The sequence below is a fragment of the Garra rufa genome, chromosome 11 (assembly GCF_049309525.1).
Source record: "Garra rufa chromosome 11, GarRuf1.0, whole genome shotgun sequence".
In the NCBI taxonomy this organism is placed as follows: domain Eukaryota; kingdom Metazoa; phylum Chordata; class Actinopteri; order Cypriniformes; family Cyprinidae; genus Garra; species Garra rufa.
The window spans coordinates 8,798,053-8,820,322 of NC_133371.1; the positions used below are offsets into that span (position 1 = coordinate 8,798,053).

Consider the following 22,270-nt stretch of genomic DNA (forward strand, 5'->3'; position numbering starts at 1 on the left):
CTCCTCCTCCTGGCAGAGAGATATCTACAGAGGGCATGTGAAACTTTCCACCCTTGATATTGGGACCTTCAACATTGATTTCACCTCCTGATTGTTTTAATTTAGGCAAGGAAACGTCCAATTTAGGCATTTCAAATTTCCGTCCTTTACCTGGCTGTCCTTCAATATTTACGTCTCCTCCTGCTCCTCCTTTTGGCAGAGAGATATCTATTGAGGGCATGTGAAACTTTCCACCCTTGATATCGGGACCTTCAACGTTGATTTCACCTCCTGATGGTTTTAATTTAGGCAAGGAAACATCAGTTTTAGGCATTTCAAATTTTCTCCCTTTACCTGTATGTCCTTCAATATCTACGTCTCCTCTTGCTCCTCCTCCTGGCAGAGAGATATCTATAGAGGGCATGTGAAACTTTCCACCCTTGATATTGGGACCTTCAACGTTGATTTCACCTCCTGATGGTTTTAATTTAGGCAAGGAAACATCCAATTTAGGCATTTCAAATTTCCGACCTTTTCCTGCATGTCCTTCAATATCTACGTCTCCTCTTGCTCCTCCTCCTGGCAGAGAGATATCTATAGAGGGCATGTGAAACTTTCCACCCTTGATATCGGGGCCTTCAATGTTGATTTCACCTCCTGATGGTTTTAATTTAGGCAAGGAAACATCCAATTTAGGCATTTCAAATTTCCGACCTTTTCCTGCATGTCCTTCAATATCTACGTCTCCTCTTGCTCCTCCTCCTGGCAGAGAGATATCTATAGAGGGCATGTGAAACTTTCCACCCTTGATATCGGGGCCTTCAATGTTGATTTCACCTCCTGATGGTTTTAATTTTGGCAAGGAAACATCCAGTTTAGGCATTTCAAATTTTCTTCCTTTTCCTGCATGTCCTTCAATATCTACATCTCCTCCTGCTCCTCCTCCTGGCAGAGGAATATCTATAGAGGGCATGTGAAACTTTCCACCCTTGATATTGGGACCTTCAACATTGATTTCACCTCCTGATGGTTTTAATTTTGGCAAGGAAACATCCAGTGTAGGCATTTCAAATTTTCTTCCTTTTCCTGCATGTCCTTCAATATCTACGTCTCCTCCTGCTCCTCCTCCTGGCAGAGAGATATCTATAGAGGGCATATGAATCTTTCCACCCTTAATATCGGGACCTTCAACATCGATTTTACCTGCCAATGGTTTTAATTTAGGCAAGGAAACGTCCAATTTAGGCATTTCAAATTTCCGACCTTTTCCTGCATGTCCTTCAATATCTACGTCTCCTCCTGCTCCTCCTCCTGGCAGAGAGATATCTATAGAGGGCATGTGAAACTTTCCACTCTTGATATCGGGACCTTCAACGTTAATTTCACCTCCTGATGGTTTTAATTTAGGCAAGGAAACATCAAATTTAGGCATTTCAAATTTCCGACCTTTTCCTGCATGTCCTTCAATATCTACGTCTCCTCCTGCTCCTCCTCCTGGCAGAGAGATATCTATAGAGGGCATGTGAAACTTTCCACTCTTGATATCGGGACCTTCAACGTTAATTTCACCTCCTGATGGTTTTAATTTAGGCAAGGAAACATCAAATGTAGGCATTTCAAATTTTCTCCCTTTTCCTGCTTGACCTTCAATATCTATGTCTCCTCCTGCTCCTCCTCCTGGCAAAGAGATATCAACAGAGGGCATGGAAAACTTTCCACCCTTGATATCGGGAATTTCAACGTCGATTTCACCTCCTGATGGTTTCAATTTAGGCAAGGAAACATCAAATTTAGGCATTTCAAATTTTCTCCCTTTTCCTGCATGACCTTCAATATCCATGTCTCCTCCTGCTCCTCCTCCTGGCAGAGAGATATCTATAGAGGGCATGTGAAACTTTCCACCCTTGATATCGGGACCTTCAACGTTGATTTCACCTCCTGATGGTTTTAATTTAGGCAAGGAAACATCCAATTTAGGCATTTCAAATTTTCTCCCTTTTCCTGCATGACCTTCAATATCTACGTCTCCTCTTGCTCCTCCTCCTGGCAGAGAGATATCTATAGAGGGCATGTGAATCTTTCCACCTTTGATATCGGGACCTTCAACATTGATTTCACCTTCTGATGGTTTTAATTTAGGCAAGGAAACATCAAATTTAGGCATTTCAAATTTTCTCCCTTTTCCTACATGACCTTCAATATCTGTGTCTCCTCCTGCTCCTCCTGGCAAAGAGATATCAACAGAGGGCATGGAAAACTTTCCACCCTTGATATTGGGAATTTCAACGTCGATTTCACCTCCTGATGGTTTTAATTTAGGCAAGGAAACATCCAGTTTAGGCATTTCAAATTTTCTCCCTTTTCCTGCATGACCTTCCATATCTACGTCTTCTCCTGCTCCTCCTCCTGGTAGAGAGATATCTATAGAGGGCATGTGAAACTTTCCACCTTTGATATCGGGACCTTCAACGTTGATTTCACCTCCTGATGGTTTTAATTTAGGCAAGGAAACATCAAATTTAGGCATTTCAAATTTTCTCCCTTTTCCTACATGTCCTTCAATATCTACATCTCCTCCTGCTCCTCCTCCTGGCAGAGAGATATCTACAGAGGGCATGTGAAACTTTCCACCCTTGATATTGGGACCTTCAACATTGATTTCACCTCCTGATTGTTTTAATTTAGGCAAGGAAACGTCCAATTTAGGCATTTCAAATTTCCGTCCTTTACCTGGCTGTCCTTCAATATTTACGTCTCCTCCTGCTCCTCCTTTTGGCAGAGAGATATCTATTGAGGGCATGTGAAACTTTCCACCCTTGATATCGGGACCTTCAACGTTGATTTCACCTCCTGATGGTTTTAATTTAGGCAAGGAAACATCAGTTTTAGGCATTTCAAATTTTCTCCCTTTACCTGTATGTCCTTCAATATCTACATCTCCTCCTGCTCTTGCTCCTCCTCCTGGCAGAGAGATATCTATAGAGGGCATGTGAAACTTTCCACCCTTGATATCGGGACCTTCAATATCGATTTCACCTGCTGATGTCTTTAATTTAGGTAAGGAGACATCCAGTTTAGGCATTTCAAATTTCCGTCCTTTACCTGGCTGTCCTTCAATATCTGCATCTCCTCCTGCTCCTCCTCCTGGTAGAGAGATATCTACAGAGGGCATGTGAAACTTTCCACCCTTGATATCGGGACCTTCAACGTTGATTTCACCTCCTGATGGTTTTAATTTAGGCAAGGAAACATCCAGTGTAGGCATTTCAAATTTTCTCCCTTTTCCTGAATGTCCTTCAATATCTACATCTCCTCCTGCTCTTGCTCCTCCTCCTGGTAGAGAGATATCTATAGAGGGCATGTGAAACTTTCCACCCTTGATATTGGGACCTTCAATGTCGATTTCACCTGCTGATGGTTTTACTTTAGGCAAGGAAACATCAAATTTAGGCATTTCAAATTTTCTTCCTTTTCCTGTATGTCCTTCAATATCTACATCTCCTCCTGCTCTTGCTCCTCCTCCTGGCAGAGAGATATCTACAGAGGGCATGTGAAACTTTCCATCCTTGATATTGGGACCTTCAACATTGATTTCACCTTCTGATGGTTTTAATTTAGGCAAGGAAACATCCAATTTAGGCATTTCAAATTTTCTCCCTTTTCCTGCATGACCTTCAATATCTACGTCTCCTCTTGCTCCTCCTCCTGGCAGAGAGATATCTATAGAGGGCATGTGAAACTTTCCACCTTTGATATCGGGACCTTCAACATTGATTTCACCTCCTGATGGTTTTAATTTAGGCAAGGAAACATCCAATTTAGGCATTTCAAATTTTCTCCTTTTTCCTACATGTCCTTCAATATCTACATCTCCTCCTGCTCCTCCTCCTGGCAGAGAGATATCTACAGAGGGCATGTGAAACTTTCCACCCATGATATCGGGGCCTTCAACATTGATTTCACCTCCTGATTGTTTTAATTTAGGCAAGGAAACGTCCAATTTAGGCATTTCAAATTTCCGTCCTTTACCTGGCTGTCCTTCAATATTTACGTCTCCTCCTGCTCTTGCTCCTCCTCCTGGCAGAGAGATATCTATAGAGGGCATGTGAAACTTTCCACCCTTGATATCGGGACCTTCAATATCGATTTCACCTGCTGATGTCTTTAATTTAGGTAAGGAGACATCCAGTTTAGGCATTTCAAATTTCCGTCCTTTACCTGGCTGTCCTTCAATATCTGCATCTCCTCCTGCTCCTCCTTCTGGTAGAGAGATATCTACAGAGGGCATGTGAAACTTTCCACCCTTGATATCGGGACCTTCAACGTTGATTTCACCTCCTGATGGTTTTAATTTAGGCAAGGAAACATCCAGTGTAGGCATTTCAAATTTTCTCCCTTTTCCTGTATGTCCTTCAATATCTACATCTCCTCCTGCTCTTGCTCCTCCTCCTGGTAGAGAGATATCTATAGAGGGCATGTGAAACTTTCCACCCTTGATATTAGGACCTTCAATGTCGATTTCACCTGCTGATGGTTTTACTTTAGACAAGGAAACATCAAATTTAGGCATTTCAAATTTTCTTCCTTTTCCTGCATGACCTTCAATATCTACATCTCCTCCTGCTCCTCCTCCTGGCAAAGAGATATCAACAGAGGGCATGTGAAACTTTCCACCTTTGATATCGGGACCTTCAACGTTGATTTCACCTCCTGATGGTTTCAATTTAGGCAAGGAAACATCAAATTTAGGCATTTCAAATTTTCTCCCTTTTCCTGCATGACCTTCAATATCTATGTCTCCTCCTGCTCCTCCTCCTGGCAGAGAGATATCTACAGAGGGCATGTGAAACTTTCCACCCTTGATATTGGGACCTTCAACATTGATTTCACCTCCTGATGGTTTTAATTTAGGCAAGGAAACGTCCAATTTAGGCATTTCAAATTTCCGTCCTTTACCTGGCTGTCCTTCAATATTTACGTCTCCTCCTGCTCCTCCTTTTGGCAGAGAGATATCTATTGAGGGCATGTGAAACTTTCCACCCTTGATATCGGGACCTTCAACGTTGATTTCACCTCCTGATGGTTTTAATTTAGGCAAGGAAACATCAGATTTAGGCATTTCAAATTTTCTCCTTTTACCTGTATGTCCTTCAATATCTACATCTCCTCCTGCTCCTCCTCCTGGCAGAGAGATATCTATAGAGGGCATGTGAAACTTTCCACCCTTGATATCGGGACCTTCAATGTCGATTTCACCTGCTGATGTCTTTAATTTAGGTAAGGAGACATCCAGTTTAGGCATTTCAAATTTCCGTCCTTTACCTGGCTGTCCTTCAATATCTGCATCTCCTCCTGCTCCTCCTCCTGGTAGAGAGATATCTACAGAGGGCATGTGAAACTTTCCACCCTTGATATCGGGACCTTCAACGTTGATTTCACCTCCTGATGGTTTTAATTTAGGCAAGGAAACATCCAGTGTAGGCATTTCAAATTTTCTCCCTTTTCCTGCATGACCTTCCATATCTACGTCTCCTCTTGCTCCTCCTCCTGGCAGAGAGATATCTATAGAGGGCATGTGAAACTTTCCACCTTTGATATCGGGACCTTCAACATTGATTTCACCTCCTGATGGTTTTAATTTAGGCAAGGAAACATCAGATTTAGGCATTTCAAATTTTCTCCCTTTACCTGTATGTCCTTCAATATCTACATCTCCTCCTGCTCTTGCTCCTCCTCCTGGCAGAGAGATATCTATAGAGGGCATGTGAAACTTTCCACCCTTGATATCGGGACCTTCAATGTCGATTTCACCTGCTGATGTCTTTAATTTAGGTAAGGAGACATCCAGTTTAGGCATTTCAAATTTCCGTCCTTTACCTGGCTGTCCTTCAATATCTGCATCTCCTCCTGCTCCTCCTCCTGGTAGAGAGATATCTACAGAGGGCATGTGAAACTTTCCACCCTTGATATCGGGACCTTCAACGTTGATTTCACCTGCTGATGGTTTTACTTTAGGCAAGGAAACATCAAATTTAGGCATTTCAAATTTTCTTCCTTTTCCTGCATGTCCTTCAATATCTATGTCTCCTCCTGCTTCTCCTTTTGGCAGAGAGATATCTATAGAGGGCATATAAATCTTTCCACTGTTGATATCAGGTGCTTCTATATTGACCCCTTTGGTTGATTCAAATTTTGGTAAGGAAATGTCCAGTTTTGGCAAATCAAACTTTCCTATTTTTCCTGAATGTCTCTTGAGATCAACATTACCTGTGTCTGTTACTTTTGGAAATGATATATCAACAGATGGTATGTTCAGTTTCTTGCTGTCAGGCCCTTCAATACTGATGTCACCTTGTGGTGACTTCAATTTTGGCAAGGAAATCTCAACACCAGAAGCTTTCACTGCAGGCAGAGAGATATCAACTTTTGGCTTTTCTACCTTTCTATATTTACCAGAAGGTTCCACATTAATATCTCTTTCGACTTTTCTATGTGGCAATGAAATATCAGTTGCTGGCATGTGAAACTTCCCATCGGTTCTTTTAACATCAAAATCAACCTCTCCTGATTCGAGTTTAGGTAGACTTATATCAGATTTAGGAATCTGAAACTTATCTCCCTTCTCAACCTCAAAATGAATCTGTTCATCTGTTTTTCTCTTTGGTAATGAAATGTCAGCTCCAGGGATGGTAAACTTTCCCACATCAGGACTTTGAGATTCGAGTTTACCCTCTGGTAGTGACATTTTTAGATCAATATTGGGCATGCCTGCTTTTCCAGAATGACCCTCGACCTCAACACCAATTTTTCCTTTTGGTAATGATGTATCAATGGATGTCAAAGAAATGTCGACCTCAGGCCCTTCAATGTCCACTTCTGATGTCTCTATCTTTGGCACTGCAATGTCAAGTTTGGGGAGGGAAATCCTATGCTTTTTGTCCATAGATCCATCAATATCATCTTCAAATTTTTGTTTTACATCAAGGTTTAGAACTGGTAATGATGTGTCAGGCATGGATGTGTTGATTTTTGTTCCTTTTACATTATAGTCAGGAACTTCAACATCTTTGAATTCAGCCTTGCCCTTAGTCTTTGGGAGATGCAAGTCCAAATCTACATTTGGTGCTTTGATGTCAATCTTGGGCATTTTCAGTTTATTTTCAGATGTATCAGTTTCTTTACTTGCCTCTCCGTCAATTTCATCTGAATGACAAGAAAGTCTTACCTTCGGCAGTTTGAACTTTGGGACTGTCACCTTTGTATCGGAGACATCCAATCTCATCTTCAGCATTTTTATCTCAGGACCCTCTCCTTTTCCTTTAACACTAACCTCAAGATTAGGAACATTAGTTTCAGCTTTGCCCTGAGGCATGTTGAAATCACACTCTACTGATGGAGGCCTAAATTTTCCCTCTAGTTCTTTCACCTCAAAACTGTCATTTGACGATTGTTCATCTAATTTTGACTTTTTAATTTTAGGGAAATTCATTCCAAATTTTGGACCTTTCATCTTGGCCTTCAGCTTTGCTCCAGAGGCCTCTCCCTCATATGTTGAAACATCTACATTGACATTCCCTTCACCGACAGCAGAATCCATGACCTTCATCTTTGGAAATCTGATGTTCCTCTTCTTCTTAGTACTAGTGACAACGCCCTCCAAATGTCCTGATTCATCTACAGTGGCCTTTCCACCTTTCCTCATCTTGAATTTTGGGAATACAAACTCAACATCAACAGGACTTTTGTTTAATCTACCAGGGGAGCTCTCAACATCCAGCTCCGCCCGTGCTCTTGCTTTTTTGTTCTCTTTCAGTCTTTTCAGTCCAAATCTTCCTCCTCTCCTTTTCTTGGTTTTGAACGGTTTCACGCTTTTGACACTCTGCAAGACAAAGGTTATCATTCCTTCTAGTTTCTACTGTTTTAAGTAATTTTGTTAACATGAATTAACTTTGAGAAATACTGTGGAAGTTCAAAAAGTAATTCTATTGTAGAGCAATACTTCAGCATGTACCATTTTCTGCATCTTGGCCTTAGGTCCTCTGAGCTCAAGATTTTGTGCACCTGGACGTATGCTGACTTCACTTCCTGGCACAGTCCTCTTCAAAAAGAAGGACACTTTGTAGGGTTCTGCACACTGAAGAATTTTTAATGCGTCTTCATATTTGACGTTATCAAAATACACCCTGGCACTTAGCAGTTGATCTCCTGCAATAACACATCATCAAAAATTATTCATAACTTATTCTTAGTACATCAAGAATCTAAATTAAATCAGTACACCTGTATTCAGCATTGACATTTTGTCCATTGATGATTATAAGGTTAAAGTTGTTTCTGCTGCTTGTCTCTTCAAAGACATTGGCTCAAGTCTTTACAGTGTAGAGTATTTGACATTGCACTTTGTAATGTAAAATACAGTCCCTTGGTACCTTTCTGTAGACTGAGGTGCTTCGCTGCTGGTGAGTCTTTCAAGACCTCTTGGATGAAGATACCTTGTTCCCCTCCACCCACAACACTGTACCCACTAGCTCCAACCTCTGCCTGTGTTTCAACAACCACTTCCACAAGCTCTGAAAACTGGTTGTCCTTCTCCACCTGTTCATTAAATTTACAAAATCAACTTTATTGGCATGGCAATGGACACAAATGAAATACAGTTTTCTCAAGACAAGGACTAAAAGACCATAGTAAATATGGACAATGTATACAGGAAATAAACACAGACAATATTATTACAAGATACACAGAGTAGAAACAGACAGTTAAATGAAAATTACCCCATAATTTACTCACCCTCAAGCAATCCTAGGTGTATATGACTTTCTTCTTTCAGACGAATACAATTGGAGGTACAGTGCCTTACACAAGTATTCATACCCCTTCATTTTTTTCACATTTTGTTTTGTTGCAGCATTATGTTAAACTGCTTTAAATTAGTTTTTCCCCACAACAATTTACATTCCATACACCATAATAATGACAAAGCAAAAACCAGATTTGCAAATTTTACAAATTTATTAAAAATAAAACACCAAAATAAGTACATTGCATAAGTATTCATACCCTTAACTCAGTACATAGTTGAAGCACCTTTACAGCCTCAAGTCTTTTTGAGTATGATGTGACAAGCTTTGCACATCTGCATTTGGCAATTATCTGCCATTCTTTGCCTCACCTTTTCACCTCTCAATCTCTGTCAGCTTGGATGGGGGCTGGTAGACATTTTCTAGAGTCCTTGTTGTTCCAATCGTCTTCCATTATGGATAATGGAGGCTACATGCTTCTGTGAACCTCAATGCAGCAGATTTTTTTTTGAACTCTTCCCTAGATCATTGCCTTAACGCAAGTCTGTCACTGAGCTCTACAGGCAGTTATTTTGACCTCGGGACTTGGTTTTTGCTCTGATATGCATTTTCAGTTGTTAGACCTTTTCTGAGAGGTGTGTGCCTTTCTAAATCATACTCATTCAAATGAATTTTCCACAGTTTAACTCCACTTGAAGTGTAGTAACATCTAGAAACAATATGAATGCTCCTGAGCTCCTGAGAAAAGGGTATGAATACTTACGGGATCTTTTCAGTTTTTTCGACCGGATCTTTTCAGTTTTTTATTTTTAATAAATTTGCACAAAGGTTAAAAACCTATTTTTTGTTTGCCATTATGGAGAAGGGAGTGTAGATTGATGTGGGAAAAAAGTAATTTAAAGTAGTTTAACATAAGGCAGCAACATAACAAAATGTGAAAAAAATGAAGGGGTATGAATAATTTTGCAAGGCACTGTATATAAAAAAATGTCCTGGCTCTTTCAAGCTATATTAAATATAGATATTGAAGTCCAATAAAGTGCATCTATCTATCATAACAAAGTGCTCTTCATGGCTCTGAGGTGTTAATAAAGGCAATCAATGCGTTTGTGTTCACGCGTCGTTATAAAGCTTGAATCTGTTAATATAACTCTGATTGTATTTGTCTGAAAGAAAAAAGTCATACCCTACTGTAGGATGGCTTGAGGGTGAGTAAATCATGGGGAAATTTTCCTTTTAGGGTGAACTATCTCTTTAAAGCAACACTAAGTAACTTTTCCCTCAATGCTCCCTCTACAGGTTAGAAGCGGAATTGTCCATTACCGCTGTCGTAAATAATTTAGCCTACCGTCGTGTCACATGCACGTTATTTGTTTGAAAGGCTATCCAGGACCGGCTTTGGAAATAACGATGTCCAGTGACAAGGTAGAGTATGTTGTATGACTTTATAAAAGTATGAAAACCTTTTGTGAAGCCTGCCGTAAAGCAAGTCGCATTTGTAGTCTCATTTGAACTACAAAACCGCGACCCGACGATCCAAACTTACATAGTGCTGTTATGGCTGATAGAGGGTCGCAAAGCGAATACGAAAGTGCCTTTCACCCTGTTATGAGTGGATGAACCACTGACATGAGTTCGGAAACATTATTTTAAGGTAAAAAAAGTTACTTAGTGGGGCTTTAAGTAAGTAGTTAATATATTCATAAAGTGTAGCAACAGTAGGATATATACCTATGTACGAATCACTGTTTCAAGTTGAAATGAACACTAGAGACAGTGTTCATTTCTCCGCCAAAACTCTGACAACTTTTATTCCTTTTCACACAAAGTATGATTTACAGATACAGAGTTTTGATTAATAAAGCCTAATTTTAACATAATTACTTTAAAAAAAATGAACATCCTGCATGATTTGAAAACTGATACTTTTGAACATTATACAGCTTCATATATATGAGTTTTCTAATTCAGTAGGTTTTTGGGAGCTCATGTGATATGCCTTTGCACTTGACTAAAGAAAAGCTTCGGTACGAACCCTATGAAACTACGGTTCGACAAAACAGCTAATCCACATAAGGAAGTTAAAATAGCATGGCTGCATCAACACATGTTTTTATATCACTTTTGCATTTGTTACATAACACTATCGGTTAGGTTTAGGGTTGGTTTTGGGATATTTCCAACACGATAGAGCATTAACCTTTAGCGACACTACCTGGAAATTTTAATTCTGAACAGCCATAATACGTACCTCAAGCAGCGTAATAAGGACACAGCAATAAGTGCCTGTAGTAACGTAATAAAAACGTGCCACTGTCACATATTGAAAGTGTGTTTTAGCGCCACTGTCTGGACATTTCACTTTGAAACTGCTGCGAAACATGCAGTAAAGGCACGTGATTATGTAGAGGCACTTATTTACATATGCCTGGGTTGAATATATACAGTGCCCTCCATAGGTATTGGAACAGTAAAAAACAAAAGTGTTCTGATTGCTGTGGAGTCAAGAAATCTTTAAATATGGCTAGATGAATATGAGACAAAACTACAGAATGTCACATTTTATCATTGGGTAATTCAACTCATACATGTTTTACCAGCTAAGAAGATCAGCACTTTTAGAGTTTCATCCCCCTATCTGACGTGAGCATAAGTGACAGTAGAAGAATGAATTTGGAAGGGTACAAAACCATCTTGGCTACCAATAATCAAGAAAATGCCATCAGACTCATTAGAAAGTACTTCATATTGGATCAGGGCAATAACCCAAAACACCCCGCCAGTTCAGTCAAGGAGTTTATCAGGGCAAAGAAATGGAAAGTCTTAGATTGCCCTAATCAATTTCCAGATTTAAATCCAATTGAACATGAATTTTACCGGCTGAAGAGGAGACTAAAGGCAGAAACAAGCAACTGGTTGCATTAAAGGCTGGGAAAAAGCATTTCAAAGCATAAGACCAAGAGTCTGGTGATGTCTATGGGTCGTAGACATACTGCTGTGATTGCACACAAGGGATCTGCAACTAAATATTAGCTTTTAATCTTTTACATCTGCTTTAAATTCAACTGTTTCAATGCTTATGCTCATATCAAATAGTGGGATGAACTATAAAAGTGTTGTCCTGTTTATGTGGTAAAACATGTATGGGTCGAAAGTAGGGATGGGAATTGATAAGATTTTTACGATTCCAATTCCATTTTCGATTCTGCTTAACGATTCGATTCTTTATCGATTCCCTTATCGATTCTCATTTGGAAGAAAACGGACAACAAATTGTTGATTAGCATAGTTAAACTGTCTCTGTTTGGGGCTTTGTACTTAGGGCTGAGAATCTTTGTCATCTCCCTAGAAAATATATAATGGGAATGAATGAGTCCTGCAACCTCTCAACAAGAACCGGTTTTCGATTCCCATCCCTAGTCGAAAGACCTAATAATAAAATGTGACATTCTGTAGTTTTATCTCATATTCATCTTTTAATCCTATTTGCAAATGTCTTGACTCCACAGCAGAGAAAGCAATTTTGTCTTTACTGTTCCAATACTTATGGAGGGCACTGTATATATATATATATATATACACTACAGTTCAAAAGTTTGGGGTCAGTAAGACTTGGAATAGTCTTTAAAGATGTCTCTTATGCTCATCAAGGCTGCATTTATTTGATTAAAAATACAGAATAAAACTGTAATATTGCTAAATGTTTTTACAATATAAAATAATGTTGTTTTATTTTAACATACTTTAAAATAGAATTTATTCCTGTGATGAAAAGCTGAATTTTTATCAGCTGTTATTCCAGTCTTAAGTGTCACATGATCCTTCAGAAATCATTCTAATATGCTGATTTATTATTAGAATGATCAATGGTGGATAATATCAACAGTTGTGCTGCCAAATATTTTTTGGAACCTGTGATTTTTTTTTTTTTCAGGATTCTTTCATGAATAACAAGTTTAAAACTACAGTGTTTATTCAAAATATAAATATTTTATAACGATTATTTATTATTAACCTTTAATAAACTTTTAATTATTAACTTAATACATCCTTGGTGAATAAAAGTATTCATTTCTTAAAAAAAAAAAAAAGAAACAATAAAAATGTACTGACCCCAAACTTTTGAACGGCAGTGTATATATTTATACACCAGTTCTTTCTGGTCCTTGAACCTGATTGTCTAATAAGAGTGTGATACAAAACTCCAACAGCCATTTCACCTTTTGTAACTGTATCACTCCACTTGCAGTACTTCTCACAGCAATTGCCATGGCAGACGCCAAAATCCACTATAATTTTAAAAATACTTATTTTTTGTATTGCAGAATGCTGCATGCGCAGAATGCGATTTAAGAGGTTTTAGGGCGAGAATGTCCTTCTGTATAGTTAAAATATGCAGTTTGTTCATATTTTTATATTGATGTTCATAGGATGTTCATACTGTATTCCACAAAGGTACTTTTTTCTTATCATTTTGAGAGCAGTTCGTATTATAAGAAGGATGTGTTGATTCTTACCTCATTCTTATTTTCTGTCTTGGGGGGTTTCTCCATGTCTGTGAGGGTGGATTGGGTGTCTCTAAGCTGACTTCTCTTCCGACTCAAAACTTGTTTTAGTTCTGCATGAAGTTTTTCTTTCTGAACCTTGGTAAACAAATTTGGAGTTAAGTTAAGATAAGAGAGCGACATCTCCACATGGCTGTGCTCACAGATTACATTTGTAATACTCACAATTCGTTCTGGGCTGTCCTGTTCATCAGCAGAGATGCTGTGGTGTGTACTTAGATGAGCGCCAAAGGGAGGCCTGTCTGAGGGGGGGGAGTGTCTTTTGTTGTTTACCTATTTTTAAAGAGGCAAACAAGGCTGACATGAGATCAATAAAATAAAACAGCCATCTTTTATTGGCTTCAAAGTATGGTTTGACAAGTGCCAACCTACAGGTGAATCTCTGGCTTCTGGATTCCCATGACTTTCCTCTCGGTCAGAGTCTGAAATTAGATCAGGTTTACAATGTCAGGAGCCATCAGTCAAAATGACTTGACTGTAATAATGCATTTAGGCTTATTTAGACCAAGTACACTAAGTAAAATTAAGCACACTTTAGCATACTTTTAAATACATATTATGAAAATTAAATATAAAACAATATATTTAAGAGTGTTTTTGGATACTTACAGCAATTGCATCATTAAAAATTTAATTGTAGTATAGTTTAATATTATTTTAATATATTAAGTGGAATTAAACTTTTGACCCACTTACAGTATGTACAATTTAAAGGAGTAGTTCACTTTTAGAACAAAATTTTACAGATAATGTACTCACCCCCTTGTCATCCAAGATGTTCATGTCTTTCTTTCTTCAGTCGTGAGGAAATTATGTTTTTTGAATAAAACATTTCAGGATTTCTTTCCATATAATGGACTTCTATGGTGCCCCCGAGTTTGAACTTCCAAAATACAGCTTCAAAGGGCTCTAAACGATCACAGCCGAGGAAAGAAGGGTCTTATCTAGCAAAACGATGGGTTATTTTCTAAAGAAAATTACAATGTATATACTTTATAACCTCAAATGCTTGTTTTGTCTAGCTCGGCAAGACGAGCGTTTGAGATTAAAAAGTATATAAGTTGTAAATTCTTTTAGAAAATAACTGATTGCTTCATTAACTAAGACCCTTCTTACACAGCTGGGATCATTTAAAGCCATTTGAAGCTGCATTTAAACTGCATTTTGGAAGTTCAAACTCAAGGGCACCATAGAAGTCCATTATATGGAGAGAAATCCTGAAATGTTTTCCTCATAAAACACAATTTCTTTACGACATGAACATCTTGGATAACAAGGGGATGAATACATTATCTGTTAATTTTTGTTCTGAAAGTGAACTACTCCTTTAAGGACATCTTTATATATAATTTCATAATTACTTCTATTGTCTTTAAAATATGGTTAAAGTGTACTGCTGAATGTACTGACAAGCATTTATTAACTTTAAATGGAATATCAATACAGTTAAAATAATCAAGTACTTTACATGTGCTTTAGTATGTTAATCAACATTTCAAAATGAGTGTACTACTAAACAAGTGTAAAGGGTTACTCCACCCCAAAATAAAAATTGCTGAGTTGACGCGGAATTCGTTCATACTTTTCTGGGCCTTGACAGTGTTATTTACTTGGCAGTCAATGGGACAGCCACAAAGCTCCCGGTTTTCATCCAAAATATTTTACATTGTGTTCCGAAGACGAACACCGTTTTTACGATTTTGGAACGACATGGGGGTAAGTCATAAATGACAACATTTAAATTTGGGGTGGAGTAACCCTTTAAAGCTTTAAATGTGACACTATTACAAAGTGCAATTTTACTAAGTACATGTTTTTTAAAGAAAAATACACTTTTAAGGTTTGAAGTACATGTGTACATTCAATACAATCAAGCACAAGAATATTAAGAAGCATTGTATGTGATCCATTCACAGTTGGCCACACATCACAGTTTACACCTGGTTTCCTCGATGGGAAAGGGAACTAATTTCATGAGTGAATACATCAGTTGATGTGTGTTGCTGCATGGTTGTGATAAGCAGAAAAAAATGTAAAAAGTAAAAAAAACATGATTCGCTATTTTGAAACTTCAAACGCATTCAGTAATTCTTTATTTATTTTTTTTATTCAGACTCATGGTCCATCCAAAAGAAAAGAAAATACTAATACAATAATACAAATACAAAAAACAACAACACAAAAAACAGACATACATTAATAATGACTCGTTTTTAAAAGACACTTATACCAGTGTTCCCAAAACTGAGACATGCAGCGTGTGGCACTGTACCTAACATTCACCAGCACCATAACAACTTGATTTACAGAATCATTCAGCCGACAAATGAACCTGAACATCGCTTTTCGCAGGACAGACTGCAGTGTGTCCACTCTAGTGCTCACAAACAACTCACTCGCACGAGTTGATCTGGGCTTTTTTAGTAACATCCTCAGAGCGTCATTGAATGCTACTTGCAATTTCTGAAGACTAGCTTTTTTTATAGTTCAGCCACAGGTGTGCAGTGTACAAAGGCAAACAGTATGCTTTAAATAGGGTCAACTTGACTCCAGCAGTGCAGCAACCAAATTTGCGTACCAGAACATTTGCCCGCACATAAAGCATACGGCACTGACGATTAATGTTATCGTCATCTGTAAGCTGATCTGTAATCAGATGACCAAGATATTTCACTTTACTGCAGATATTAAGAACATTACCTGCGAGCCTAAAAACGGGAAAGGTTAAATGTCTGTCTTCCGCGGTTCTGCAAATCATAATAACACTTTTGGAATCATTGTACTTTACATCATGTTCTTCCCCAAACGCAGAACATATGTTAAGAAGATGCTGCAGTCCAGCTGAGCTCGGGCTAACAATCACACAATCATCTGCATACATAAGATGGTTCATCACTGTACTGCCGACCATACAGCCAGTTTTACATCGGTTTAGATTATATGATAAGTCATTCATATAAAAATTGAATAAAATGGGGGATAATATGCTCCCTTGTCTTACTCCATTACTGACATGAAAAGGAGCGGACATACAGCTGTCCCATTTCACTTGCTTGGTCTGTTGGGCATACCAATATGACAAGATTCTGACAATGTATTTAGGGACTCCTGCTGCATCCAATTTTTTCAATAATTTCCAATGATTCACCCGGTCGAATGCCTTAGATGCATCTAAAAAACATATAAAAACAGTTGAGTAATATTACAAGGCCTCCAGCTTTGCCTATAGCGTGCGTAAACCTACCTCACTATATTAACTGACTAAAAAAATCCTGTTTCACTATAGATCAAGTTACCATCAGGTTAGTAGGCCTGCAAACGGTGTCCTCTCTCTGCATGGTTCTCATTCCTCATTCGGCAGTGGTGTCTGGTATCTGTGTCTGTCGTAAGAGTGTGTAACCAACATTAAGAGATCTGTAGACTAGCAAATGGGTAATTTCTAATGGGCTCAGACATCCACACTGGATAACCTGTTACATAAGACAGGCACGCATAACACTAGCAGGTGCTCTTTTATCGTGCTGTGCCAGCTGTGTACGACCGTGCTTCCTGACCTTTTCTGTCTTATTTAGCACCACACCTCATCAATAAGACTGCAAGACAATAAAACATGTGTTGCTCACTTTATACTCTGTATACTCTGTATCTTTTAGTGTGATATAATATATAATATATAAATATATTTTTTATATATTTTTAGGCCATGTGTCCACCAAAACTGAGGGTAACACATTTTTTTAATTGTTTCCAATAAGAGGGCCATGTTTTTAAAAACAGTAGCCGTGTGACAAGGCAGTAAGTGTCTATGTCACGCTGGTGTTTTGGCGGGACAAATATCAGCATCATATTTTACTTGTACAATGTCTGAACAACAATGAAAAAGTAGTAAAAATTGCTATCTCTTGAGTATCCATGTCTGTACCAGATATATGTAACCCTGGACCACAAAACCAGTCTTAAGTAGCACAGGTATATTTGTAGCAATAGCCAAAAATACATTGTGTGGGTCAAAATGTGACCCTGGACCACAAAACCAGTCTTATGGTGCGTTCACACCAGACGCAAATGACACGTTAAGCGCGAGTGATTTATATGTAGAGTCAATGCAAAGACGCGATAGACCTGATAGAATGCAGCGGCGTGAATTGAGCGTTTTGGGTGTAACACGTGATTCGCGCAAGTTGAAAAATCTGAACTTTGGCGAAAATTTGTGCCGCGTCAAAATCCGAAACAACAATGGAGGACAAAATCATTGTCGCTGTATGTGGATACTCAGAGCTGTCCGATACATCTTAGTACTTTTATAGAAACAGAAATAAAAAGGATCTTGCTTGGAAGAAACTGAGTGAGGAGGTCGGACAATCTGGTAAGTTGTAAAAAACGCTCGTTACTCAATTTGAGCTATGTATATATTAGGGATGCAACAATACAGTTAGTCCACGGTTCAATACGTACCTCGGTTTTTAACCACAGTTTTCGGTTCGGTTCGGTTCTGATATCTTGCCACTTCAGCGTGGGTTTTTTTGGAACAAATTAACAAAATACTCCTGTAAACCTCTGCACACTAGATAAAGTGTGGTTTAGTATGTGTCTGCTTAATTTTTCTTTTGAGAGAGGTATAATTTTTTTGATTTTTACGCAAAATAGAATGGGTTTCATTCATACTGGATGCCAGAGGGCGCCCTTGTGCAAAAAAAAAAAAAAAAAAAAAACACATATGCATCAAAGAAGTAGCGCTAATAACGTTCTGTTCCAGCTTCTCTCATATGGATAAAAGCATCGCTATTGCTGTAACTTATTAAAAACAAGATATAACGGTAAACGTTTTGAATGATGAAATCTAAGGACAATAAACACTCGTCTGTGTTCTTCAAGCCATCTCGGGTATTTTCATAAGCCATTGCTAATCGACATACATTGAATATGAGTATAGAATTTATCGTCTGCCTCATTCTGTGATGAGAATCCACATCAGATCACAACATTAAGGAAGTTATTTCAAACACTTGACTGATGTTGTGAATTAAAAACAAGTTATAATGTTTTTGTAACTTGTTTTTATAACTTTTGTTGGACAACAGGTTTAGAAAGGCTTATCATTGCATGTCATTAGAATGGAAGATGCTCTGCGTGTTGCGTTATTTTTTTCAAATATAAGAAGGGAAGCGTTTTCTCATTTCAGCACATGAAATCGTGGGCAAACATACAGCAAATTCCAAGAGAAATAAAAGGAAGGAAGATATTTAGATGCAAAACCGAAAAACCGCAATTCACAAGCGCGTATTGAACCGTGGATGTCGTACCGAACGGTTCGATATTATATTGAGTATTGTGGCATCCCTAGTATATATACATATTGAGACTACAAGCTAGTTAAAGCCAGCAAATTTAGCTTATTCTGCGTATTTTACAACTACTTTCCCGCTGACGAGTGGCAGTCTGTTGTGAAGTGAATTTTTATACGCGAATGAAGCGAGTAAACCCAAAATGTTCAAGCGTCCAACTACGCGCGATTTATTCGCGCAAGTCGTGTCTGGTTTGAACGCACCATTAAGTAGCGTGCGTATATTTGTAGCAATAGCTAAAAATACATTCTATGGGTCCATTTTTCTTTTATGCCAAAAATAATTAGGATATTAAGTAAAGATCATGTTCCATTAAGATATTTTATAAATTTCCTGCCGTAAATATTTGTGATTAGTAATATGCATTGCTAAGAACTTCATTTAACTTCCATTTTCTTAATATTTAGATTTTTTTGCACCCTCAGATTCCGGGTTTTCAAATAGTTGTATCTCGGCCAAATATTGTCCTATCCTAACAAACCATACATCAATGGAAAAAAGTTTATTCAGCTTTCAGATGATGTATAAATCTCAGTTTCGAAAAATGTACCCTTATGACTGGTTTTGTGTTCCAGGGTCACATATCTGGAATGCAGGGATATTGATATGAAAAATTAATGTTGGGAGGAACATTTTGTATACCGTGGGTCTAGCTTAACGCTGTGCCTCCAAACCAGTTTCAAGTGTCCACAGCTGGCCTATTATTATTTTACTCTTATTTATATACTATTATAGTTTTTATTCATATTTTAAATTAGATTTTAGTTTTTATAGAAAACATATTTTTTTATAGTTTTCATTTGAATTTTTGTTTATTTTTTTGTATTTTTTTAAATATTACGATTTAAATTAAATGTATTGATTTTATTATTGTTTTAGTTGTTAGTTAGTCATTTTAGTTCTTCAACTCAAAACTTATTTTTTTAATTTATTCAACAATTTATTTTCTTTTGACGTCTTCACGAGAGTATCACAACGCATGTGTGTAGTGCTGCTGATGCAGGAGCCGGTGTTCTGACTTAGAACTCGGATGCACTGTCCCTTGTTTACAAGCAGAAGACTGGACTGTACATAAAACTTTGTCTTCGTAAACATGTCTGAAGATTTCGACAAAGAGGATGCCTTGCAATTTTTTGCCTAGCCTTACTTATTTAAACCAGAATATGCAGACTATGAACTAAGAGCACCTCGTCAGCAGCACCACACACATCGAAGACTGACACAAAAGAGAAGAAATTGTGTAATGTCGTTTTTTGTTTTCTTTGTGCACAAAAAGTACTCACGTAGCTTCATAACATTACGGCTGAACCACTGATGTCACATAGAGTATTTTAATTATGTCCTTAATATCTTTCTAGGCCTTGAATGTGTCAGTTGTGTTGCTGTCGATGCAGGGTCATGAAAAATATCTTAATTGTTCCTTCCTTACTTCCCCTTTAATTTGTGTTCTAAAGATGAGCAAAGGTCTTACAGGTTTGGATTGACATGATGGTAAGTACTTAATGACAAGATTTTTTTTTTTTTTTGGTGAACTAACCCTTTAACTATAACCGTAGTCTTGGATAGACTGGCCATCCATCCAGGACTGTCCATTCCCTGTCTACAACCCAAACTCATGAAGACTCCAGCATCCCCTCTTTAAGACAATCAGTTTAGAAAATAGATGGATGGATGTGTGTATATTTGTGTGTTTGTGAGTGAAAGAGGCAGCTGTTCCCTCGTGATGCTATGTGTGTCCAGAGGAGGGAACAGAAGATTGGAATGGAGCTGCACATATCTGATCTTTATATAAACACGCGCTGACCTGACCTACATGTGCTTGTGTAATGACAGATCTGTTCACACTAGAGCTTCTACAAATGCTGCCAAATAATAGGCAAGCTGGGCACACATCAGCCAAACTCTACAGGAGTTTATTAAGATTTTTAAGTTACGTAATGCATACCTGATGTACTTGAGAAACTAAAAAGTTTGTCTGGCTTTGAGAAAAGCTCATTTATACAATTTAGAACAAAAGTTCAGAAGATTAATGGCTCCAACTGATTCACTGATGCGGAACAGAGAGAACAGTGATAGAGAGGGAAATTAAAATGTGATTTCACAGTTCCTTACTAAATGTTACAAATGATCTTGAAACAGTTTAGATTTATAGAGCTATATTTAATACATTGTTATTTGCATAAACTGTATAATAATCTGTTTTTGATTTATTTTTAAAGAATTAGTTCAATTTCAAAATAAAATATTTCTCAATAATTTACTCACCCCCAAGTCATCCAAAGTGTTAATGAGTTTCATTCTTCACCCCCAAAGACATTAAGGTATTTGAGGAAAACATTCCAGGATTTTTCTCCATATAGTGGACTTCAATGGTGACCAGTGGGTTGAAGGCCAAAATTGCAGTTTCAATGCAGCTTTAAAGGGCTCTACATGAACCCATCCAAGGAATAAGGGTCTTATATAGCTAAACAATTGGTCATTTTCTAAAAAAAAAAATGTATATACAGTGCCTTGCAAAAGTATTCATACCCCTTCATTTTTTTCACATTTTGTTTTGTTGCAGCATTATGTTAAACTGCTTTAAATTAGTTTTTCCCCACATCAATTTACACTCCATACACCATAATAATGACAAAGCAAAAACCAGATTTGCAAATTTTACAAATTTATTAAAAATAAAACACTGAAATAAGTACATTGCATAAGTATTCATACCCTTAACTCAGTACATAGTTGAAGCACCTTTACAGCCTCAAGTCTTTTTGGGTATGATGTGACAAGCTTTGCACATCTGCATTTGGCAATTATCTGCCATTCTTTGCCTCACCTTTTCACCTCTCAAGCTCTGTCAGCTTGGATGGGGGCTGGCAGACATTTTCTAGAGTCCTAGTTGTTCCAGTCGTCTTCCATTATGGATAATGCAGGCTACATGCTTCTGTGAACCTTCAATGCAGCAGATTTTTTTCTGAACTCTTCCCTAGATCATTGCCTTAACGCAAGTCTGTCACTGAGCTCTACAGGCAGTTATCTTGACCTCAGGACTTGGTTTTTGCTCTGATATGCATTTTCAGCTGTTAGACCTTTTCTGAGAGGTGTGTGCCTTTCTAAATCATATTCATTCAAATGAATTTGCCACAGTTTAACTCCACTCGAAGTGTAGTAACATCTAGAAGCAATATGAATGCTCCTGAGCTAAATTTCGAGTGTCCCAGAATGCAACGGGATCTTTTCAGTTTTTTATTTCTAATTAATTTGCAAAGTTGTTACAAACCTGTTTTGTGCTTTGTCATTATGGTGTATGAGATGTAGATTGATGTGGAAAAAAAGTAATTTAAAGCAGTTTAACATAACGCTGCAACAAAACAAAATGGGAAAAAAAATGAAAGGGTATGAATACTTTTGCAAGGCACTGTACTTTTTAACCACAAATGCTTGTCTTGCACCAGCCTAACCTCACACATTCCATAATCATGTTGGAAAGGTCATGCGTGACGTAGGCGGAACACCTAGTGTTTACAAAGCGAATGTGCAAAAATTTTTGAGTTTTTGAAATTGGAGGAGGAAACCCTACCCTATC

At 37.9% G+C, this 22,270-nt stretch overlaps 1 protein-coding gene across 1 annotated transcript in view; it reads right to left on the bottom strand.

The window, feature by feature from the left end:
• Positions 1-22,270, bottom strand: part of prx (periaxin) — a 49,370-nt gene that overhangs the window by 8,597 nt on the left and 18,503 nt on the right. The window contains exons 2-10 of the mRNA XM_073851109.1: positions 13,721-13,770; positions 13,514-13,621; positions 13,301-13,426; positions 8,409-8,574; positions 7,991-8,184; positions 6,781-7,858; positions 4,504-6,039; positions 2,278-3,942; positions 151-2,097 (exon numbers count right to left, since the gene is read on the bottom strand). Coding sequence (XP_073707210.1) covers positions 151-2,097; positions 2,278-3,942; positions 4,504-6,039; positions 6,781-7,858; positions 7,991-8,184; positions 8,409-8,574; positions 13,301-13,426; positions 13,514-13,621; positions 13,721-13,770 — 6,870 coding nt within the window. The remainder of the gene's footprint in view (positions 1-150; positions 2,098-2,277; positions 3,943-4,503; positions 6,040-6,780; positions 7,859-7,990; positions 8,185-8,408; positions 8,575-13,300; positions 13,427-13,513; positions 13,622-13,720; positions 13,771-22,270) is intronic.